This window comes from Trypanosoma grayi (genome assembly GCF_000691245.1).
Source record: "Trypanosoma grayi strain ANR4 Tgr_563_V1, whole genome shotgun sequence".
In the NCBI taxonomy this organism is placed as follows: Eukaryota; Euglenozoa; class Kinetoplastea; order Trypanosomatida; family Trypanosomatidae; genus Trypanosoma; species Trypanosoma grayi.
The window spans coordinates 1-8,349 of record NW_008826182.1 but is presented as its reverse complement, the minus strand read 5'-3'; the positions used below and the strand labels follow the sequence as shown (position 1 = coordinate 8,349).

Sequence of the window (8,349 nt, the reverse complement as noted above, 5' to 3'; positions counted from 1 at the left end):
AGGAGATAAAAAACCACTTGATTCAGCTTGATGTACTGCGTCAGGAATGTGAGCGCCATGGCAACTTCCGCAAGGCACAGCGGTGCGTCGACCGGATTCGTGAGATTAATCTTCGTTACGCAAAGAAAATTGAAATTGAGGCTCGGAAGGTCAACGTGGGATGGAAAAGGCAAATGATGGAGGAGCAACAGCTGGAGCTCCTCACCTTCCATGAAATGTGGGAAGATAAAATGAAGGACTACGATGAGAAAGCGGATGACCTGCTATACCAACTTAACCGTCAACACATGATGGACATGCAATCGCAGGAGGATATCATTCGACTGGGGCTCATGGAAAAGCGACTGCGACCTTCCAAGACGCTGGTGGACCTTCGTGACGAGTTAAAGAACTTTGTCCAGCAGAGGATGTACGCTGATGCTGAGCATGTACAGAAGAAGATCGTTCAGCGTGAGGCAGAGGAGCTGCATGAGTTTGAGGTGGAGCAGGAAAGGAAACTACAGGAGCGTTTGCTGGCGGTGGCGGAGCGGCTGAGGGTGGAGCGGGGAGCGGTAGAGCAACGACTTGCCATGAACCGCGAGGAATTGCTGGCCGAACGCCGACAGGACTTTGACGCACTAGTGAAGAGACACAGCGCTGCCCTACGTGGGCAGGAGCAGGCCACTGCTCTCATCATTTCTAGGGCGCAAGACTGCATTCATCGGCAGGTAAAGGCGTACATCAAGGACCCTGTAAAGACAGGGCTGGAGCTTGTGCATTTGTCGGAAACGGTGCTGGGTAGGCGCAGTCGTGGCGACCACAGTGCCGTGGAATGGGGTGCGAGCGGGCGACAGGGGACGTCGTGGCGGTCGTCCGCGCACCGACAAATCACTGAACGAGTGCCATCGCCAGGGCAAACACCTTTGAGAGCGGTGGTAGCGGCTCGTCCCCCGTGGCAGGATTGAGCGATTACCCCCTANTCCCTCTCTCAAATATAAAGTTGGACTGGGGTGTACTTGTCACGGGAGTGAGATGCAAGAAATGAAGCGGCCCCAAAGGCGAAAGTGACCCATTGCTGTATCGTCGTTGCTACAGGGAGGGAGAGGCCTCCTTCACATCTTTTTTATTTTATTTGGACGGTTGCTCAAGTGCTTGTATCCACTGTATATGTGACTAGGGATATTGCTGTTAGTGGCTGCGTCATTGCTTTGGCGCCCATTTCTCTCCATTTTTCTCGTGCATTGGTATTGTTGACATACGCTTCTTTTTTCTGTTTTCTTTTTGTTCATTTTGTTGCGTGCCTGCATGCCTGCGGGTGGTGGCCTATTCTGCTTATATACTCACGGGGGAACTGTAGATCTAGCAAGGAAGGGGGTGCGGGAATGGGGATCGCTGGCTTCTACCTGTGGCTGAAGCGCTGGTACGGTGAGTGCGTGGAGGATGTTCCGGAGTCCGTTGTTGAAGCCGCGCAGAACGGTCAGGCGCTACCCGACGAGAACGGTGCAAGACGGCAGTACGACAATCTTTACCTTGACATGAATGGTCTGATTCACCCCTGCTGTCACGACACCGCACCCCTGCCGGAGCCACAGTCGGAGGAGGAGATGTTGCAACGCATCTTTGCGCAGATGGATCTCCTCTTCAAGATCGTGCGCCCACGCAAGTGCCTTGTGCTCTGCATCGACGGTGTGGCACCACAAAGCAAGATGAATCAGCAGCGCAGTCGCCGCTTCCGCGCTGCAGAGGAGCGTGTTGAAAGCGACACACTCTCCGAGAAGTGTGCTGAAGCGGTGATTCAGCAAGGCCTTCCCCGCCCGAACACACGGGATCGGTGGGACCACAACGTCATCACACCATCAACGGCATTCATGGAGCGCGTCGGGCTCGCCATTGAGTGGTTTGTGGTAAAGAAGCTCAACGAGGACCCGGCGTGGCGGCACATCACCGTCGTCTTCTCTGATGCCCACGTACCAGGGGAAGGCGAGCACAAGATCATGCAATACATACGCGGGCTCCGTGCCCAGCCTGGCTACGACCCACGCACGTCCCACGTCGTGCATGGCATGGACGCCGATCTTATCTGTCTGGGTTTGTCAACGCACGAGGAGCACCTGACGATACTGCGCAACCAGCTCACAGAGACATTTCAGCCCGACCACAACCGCTTCTGTTACTTTAGTCTCCGCAAGTACCGTCAGCGTCTGAAGGAGGACTTCAGCAGCATCGGCAAAATGAATTTTGAAAGGGTGTTGGACGATTTTGTTTTTCTGTGCTTTTTCGTGGGAAATGACTTCCTTCCGCACGTGCCGCTCATCTCGATTAAGACAAAAGGCATTGAGCTGCTACTGGATCATTATGTGCGGAGTTTCGCAAAGCACTCCTACATTACTGATAAGGGCGAGGTGAACTACCCTACCTTGTCAAAGTTCCTGAAGAGTTTCATCGAGGACTATATGGGATCCCTCAAACGGGAATATGGTGGTGTGCTCCGGGCGAAGGAGAGAGCAAAAACCAATGTTGAGGAGCGTGTGAAGGGGTATGAGAATGAGTTGAAGGAGCTGCTCGCGTCGGTTGAACCAAACTGTAGTAACGCACAAGAAGTAAGTGATGCGGCGCACAAGCTCATGTTGTCCATTCTAAAGGAGCGTACACGACTCGTTGCAGATAAGCAGCCGTTAGGGTTTTCCTACGTTGACGCAGGCCACCGTGACATATACTACGAGAAGAAGTTTGGATGGGATCCCGCACAACGTGAGGAGTTTGAGGCGAACATTAAGGCCTGTTGTGCGGAGTACCTACGTGGGACGCAGTGGGTTATGCGGTACTACACCATCGGGTGCCCGTCGTGGGACTGGTTCTACCCGTTTCACTATGCCCCTCTGTTACAGGACCTGGCGCAATTCAATGACCCTGTGAATGTGGAGATGCATATGGGTGCACCTCGGAATCCGGTGGTGCAGCTACTTGCGGTGTTGCCGCGGTTAAGTGTACACGCGTTGCCAGAGGAACTACACGAGGCGGTGGAGGACCCGACTTCTGTTCTTGGCATCTTTTATCCTGACCGAATTGACGTAGACTTTAGTGAGGCTCACTTTTCTTACCAGGGTGTGCTTCGGCTGCCATTCATCAACAGTCAGCAGCTACAGGCTGCGTGTCAGGAGATTGTACAGCTGGAGCCTGACCAGGGCGTAACTCTTCTGCTTTGCCATGAGTCGAATCCCCTATGCTGTGCGCTGAATGAGCTCCTTGCCGGAAAGGATAGCACGAAGGCGGCGGTACGGATTCCCCGCACAGTGACTGCCAAGGTTCCGATTGCAGGATGTGTTGGGCGCTACAAGATGGAGTGGCCTCTCCACGCCAAACTGGAATGCCCAGACGCTGGCGTCGCGAAGGAGACTTCTTACGGGGATCCGATTGAGGGCAATAAGGCTTGCTGCTATCGCTACGAACTTGACACGCGTGCGGTCTACAAGCCTAGACTCTTGCGTACTTCACGGAAGCACACCGACGATACAACAGCTGCTGCCGAAGTGGCAGCAACAGCAGCGGGGGTGGTGGAAGCAAAGGACACTGCGGCAGTGAAGCGCTCTGCGCGGAAACGCACTCGTGAAACTGCAGTTGCAAAGGCGAGTAACGGAATCACGACACCCACTCGCAGAGTGAAGCATGAACATGAAGAATGCGAACGGAGCCGCCCCCAGCAGCAGAAACACCCTGAGACCAAAAAGAGCAAAAAGGATGGGGCTGTGGTGAAGGCAAAAGTGGCAGTTGAAGTGGCGCCGCCGGCGAAGAAGCCACAGTCCGAGGCCATACCGAAGAAGAAGAAGAATGGTGGTAATAGCGCCTCGAAGAAGGCAACAAACAATGTGGCAGGCACCAAGCGGAGGCTTAAAAAGAAAGCGGACGGTCTTGCCCGTCCGTAGAAGTTCCATGGTCAAATATGGCCGCGCAGACGATGACGGACACACCGAGAAGGATACCATTGCCAGTGAAGAGTATGCCGAGGTACATAAACCCCTCTTTATAACCGAGTAAATGGCGGGTCTCATTGCTTGACCTTCTGCACCGATACACACATACACATGGAAATATGTGATGCATGATGCAAGCTGCAACACATGCTCCTTTTGTTTTTCAAAGTTGCTTGTACCGAATTATTTTTTTTTCCTCTTTCTCTCTCTCTCTCTCTCCCTTTTCCTTTTTATTTCCTCTGTCGTTCTGCCCATTGATCAATCTATTCACATACTGTGACGCGCGTACGCGACACGTAGGTACAGGAACAGAACGCACTGTGTATATATATATCTATCTATCTATGAACGCCAGCTACATGGACCAACGCAGGGGTATTGCCTCCTCCCCCGCGAAGGGGGAGCTGAAGTATCAGCACGGGCTTATATTTATGCAGCACGCTAGGTTCAGGGAAGCCATCAACGCTTTTGCCGAGGCCTCCTTCTTCATGCCACGCAAACCACAGCCCCTCATTGCTGCTGCGGAGTGCTACGTCTCGCTGTGCGACTTCCAAGGGGCAGTAAAGCAGTACCGTCGCTCGCTGTGGCTCTTGCGCCCTCGAGACGAGAAGGACGGTGAGGATCCGCTGGACATTGCTGCCTTGGTGCAGCCCCCTGCTTCCTTTGAGCGGCGCCCCGGCAGCTGTAGCACGAAAGGCCTCGACGACAACAAGGGCGAGGATGACGCAACACCGCAGGTTAGCGGGCCACCCTCTGTGGCGCATGGCACACCGCCACCGAGTGCTTTCCGTGCACGTCTCGCTGCTGCGTCAGGGGATGATTGTGCACTTGTCGAGTCTGTTCAGACACGCCTAGCGGGTATCCTTGATGCGCTTAGCATTACCCTCTTCAACGCGAAGGATTACTTACAGGCCCTGCGCTTTGCCGATGACTCCCTCGAGTTGCGCCGGCACCCACAGGTGGTTCTGCACCGCTGCGCTTACCTTGTGGCTCTTGAGCGCGAGGACGAGGCGGAGAAGGAGTTGGAGAAGCACTTGAAGGAGAATCCAGACTTTATGATTGAAAGCAGCTCGCTACTGGTGCACCTTTACTGCATCCGGCAAGCCTTTCAGCACGCTAAGGCGCTGCTGGAAAAAGTGCCGGTGCCGGATCGTCAGCATCCGCAGATTTTGCTCTCGCAGCACATCTTTGACTCTGCCTACTCTGTGTTTCGTCAGAGGTCGATTGAACATTCGGATTTGCAGGCGCTTACACGTTGTCTCCTGGTGTTTCCAGAGGATGCAGCGCTGCTGTTTGAGCGTGCCAAGCACCATATCAACAACAAGAAGGATAAGAAGGCTGTGCCTGATCTCTTTCGTTGCATCAAAGTGTCTGACGGGCAACATAAGGCTGCAATTGAGTTGATGACGAAGACTCTGTTTCGTGTTGGTGCGAGTCTTGATGGTGAGAATGGCATAAGAGATGCGATTGAATACTACACAACATCTCTTATCTGGCATGCAGAGAATATTCCAGTCCTCCTCGCCCGTGGTGATTGTTACAGACGAATTGGGGACTATCAGCACGCACTGCAGGACTTTATGCGGGTGGAGAACATTGCGCCGCGGCACCCCGCAGCCACGCGGCGCATCGCCTTCCTGCACGACATTTGGGGCTCTAAGTTTCATACGCAGGGAAAGCTGGCGGATGCGGAGCGGGAGTTTAGTAATGCCATTGCAACTTGTGACACAGAGCCGCTCTTTTACTACCACAGGGCATGCTGCCGTTTCGATCTTAATGAACCACGGTACGCCCTGCGTGATGTGCTGTCGTGTCAACGCCTAAATGCGCAGGATCCGACAATCCAGGACTTCGTTAAATCACATCTTTGCAACATAACACAGAGACCGGAGGTGCAACAACCAGCTGATGTGAAGCTGCCAGAAGTACCGTCACGTGTCCTTCGTCATGCGGCGACCCTCTATGGAAAAGCTCAAGCTAAGGCGGCGAAGAGGCTGCAAAACAACCAGCAGCAGATGCATCTGAAGTGTGATAGTAAAGTACTGGGGCAGGCGGTGTTTGGCGCAGGTGAGACGTCGATGCTTACAGGTGCGGAATTGACCTGCAGGAGAGCGAAGTTGTCACTACCCTCGGAATTCACAAACGATACGAGAGGTGCCACCCCACGGTTGCGGGTGCTTCGAGGTACTATGCAATGATTCTCTACTGTGTGTGTTTTTTTTTGTTTGTTTATTTGACCCGGAATTATTCATGTACAGTGGGTGTCGATTGCATGATTTGGAGTATTGCCTGTTCTCTTTAGTTTACCTTTTCCTCTCCTTCATTCCCATGGTGCCGAAATAATACTATTGTAAAGTTGCTTCGTTTAGTCATTCATTTAATGCACTATCATCTGCCTTTTTGCTTTTTTTTTTGCGCAATAGCACCATCTCTGAGAGGTAGGACCTGCATTTAGGGAAAAGCAAAGAAGCTTTAAGATAAAACATGCTCCGCCGCGCTGTTGGCCCACAGGCGTCGCGTGCGTTAGCGAAGACGTCAAGCACCGCCCGCTGCTACACCAACTTTGACCACATCAAGTACCCTTACCACACCCAGGGGGTGTGCTGCGTTCTTGGGTACTTCCTTGTCATGTGGGTCATCTTTGCACGGATGGGCAGCCTCTTCTCGATGCGCGCGTCGTACAAGCACGATTACCTGAGCGTGTGGCACCGCAAACTCGGCACTGGCTACCAATGGGCCGATGCGTGGGGCCCGCAGATGGATACGATGTGGCGCAATGTCCCTGATAGGGTGGAGTAAGTGGCGCGCGTTGTGTGCCATTGTTTTTGTAGTAGGGACGGCTAGCAAGAGGTGTGTTACACTGCGTGTCGCCTTTTTAAAAAAAAAATTCTTTGGAAGAAAGGAGTGGGACGACAACCGTCGTGTAGTATATAGTGGAAATGTGGTGCATTATTGAAGGGGAAAACGTGTGTGTGCTTCTTCATTTATTCTAATATCCTCCCTGGCCTGAGATGAGCAAGTCACTTTTACCTTCGCTGGGGTGGGGCAGTGAATAAAGGTTGGGCACCACGCAGTAGGGGATGGGCCGCGATCATTTGGTTTTCCTTTCAACGTAGTGCAACAGAATGATAGGAAGACATGAGGGGGTGGGCAAATGGGTCTTGACTCAACGCTTGTGATTCCGACCGATGATTGAATGAATGAATACACATTATGCCTTCTCTTTTTTTTTTCTCTCTCTTTCTCTCTCCCCCATATTTCTTGTCTTTTTCATTGTTGTTGTTTCTATTGATTCTCACCCAGTTCATCCGTGTCGCTTGTAAACCACACCGGCGTCAGGGTGCGAAAGAGGGGTGAGGCAAGAGAAAATGCAAAGAACGAAGCCCTTGCTTTGCAAGGCGGTTTTCGACCTGAGCAATGCGTCGAAGTTCGCCACGGGACGCCTGCTGGAGCGACCCACCGCATTCATCAACGGTGTTTTTTGTACACCTGCTGCTGGCGCCACCATCGCCGTGGAGGATCCCTGTACGAACGCCATCATTGGCGAGATCCCCAATCTCGGGAAGGAAGACACGCTACGGGCGGTTGCCGCGGCACAGGCGGCTTTCGAGCCATGGAGGAGTTTGATGCCTCGCGAGCGCGCCGTGATCCTTCATCGTTGGGCACAGTTGGTCCTGCGGCACAGCCAGAGCCTTGGCAGCATCTTGTCACGCGAATCTGGCAAAGTCCTGGCGGAGGGTGTTGGTGAGTGTCTCTACGCGGAGCGATACCTTGAGTGGTATGCAGGGGAGGCGGAGCGGGTCTACGGCGACATCATCAGCGGACCCCGCGAGAGTGTCGTCACGTCGGTGGTACGGCGCCCCGTTGGTGTTGTGGGCGTCATTACGCCATGGAACTTCCCCTCCGCGATGGTGACGCGTTCGCTGGGCGGCGCTCTTGCTGCTGGCTGCACCGTTGTGCTGAAGCCTTCGGAGCTGACGCCGTTCAGCGCACTCTCACTGGCACAGTTGGCCACCGAGGCGGGTGTGCCGCCTGGCGTGCTGAACGTCGTAACAGGGGACGCCGGCCCTATTGGGGATGCTCTCCTTGGCAGTTTCGACGTGCGAAAGATCGCCTTCACGGGGTCAACGCGGGTGGGTAAGCACTTGTACCAGCGTTCGGCCGCCACGATGAAGCGACTGGGTCTGGAGTTGGGCGGCAACGCGCCGTTTGTGGTGTTCGATGACGCTGACCTCGACCGTGCGGTGGTTGGCCTCGTCGAGGCGAAGTTCCGTGGCGCTGGGCAGGCCTGCATCAGCTGCAACCGTATCTTTGTCCATGAGGCGGTGTACGATGAGTTTGTGACGCGGCTCGTTGCAAAGGTGAAGTCTCTGCGTGTCGGCAACAGCTTTGACCCGAC

At 53.9% G+C, this 8,349-nt stretch overlaps 4 protein-coding genes across 4 annotated transcripts; all 4 read left to right on the top strand.

Annotated features, from left to right (window-relative positions):
* Positions 1-173: 173 nt before the first annotated feature.
* Positions 174-944, top strand: DQ04_05631030 (hypothetical protein; the record flags this gene model as incomplete). The annotated part of the gene is made up of 1 exon (XM_009314298.1): positions 174-944. One exon carries the CDS (start codon positions 174-176, stop codon positions 942-944), a length of 771 nt encoding a protein of 256 aa, XP_009312573.1.
* Positions 945-1,361: 417 nt separating this feature from the next.
* On the top strand, positions 1,362-3,902 carry DQ04_05631020 (putative 5-3 exonuclease XRNA; the record flags this gene model as incomplete). Its single annotated transcript, XM_009314297.1, has 1 exon — positions 1,362-3,902. The coding sequence occupies one exon, from the start codon at positions 1,362-1,364 to the stop codon at positions 3,900-3,902; it is 2,541 nt and encodes an 846-aa protein (XP_009312572.1).
* A 407-nt stretch (positions 3,903-4,309) lies between these two features.
* Positions 4,310-6,148, top strand: DQ04_05631010 (tetratricopeptide repeat protein 16; the record flags this gene model as incomplete). Its single annotated transcript, XM_009314296.1, has 1 exon — positions 4,310-6,148. One exon carries the CDS (start codon positions 4,310-4,312, stop codon positions 6,146-6,148), a length of 1,839 nt encoding a protein of 612 aa, XP_009312571.1.
* Positions 6,149-6,434: 286 nt separating this feature from the next.
* On the top strand, positions 6,435-6,749 carry DQ04_05631000 (hypothetical protein; the record flags this gene model as incomplete). The annotated part of the gene is made up of 1 exon (XM_009314295.1): positions 6,435-6,749. The coding sequence occupies one exon, from the start codon at positions 6,435-6,437 to the stop codon at positions 6,747-6,749; it is 315 nt and encodes a 104-aa protein (XP_009312570.1).
* Between the last annotated feature and the right edge of the window lie 1,600 nt (positions 6,750-8,349).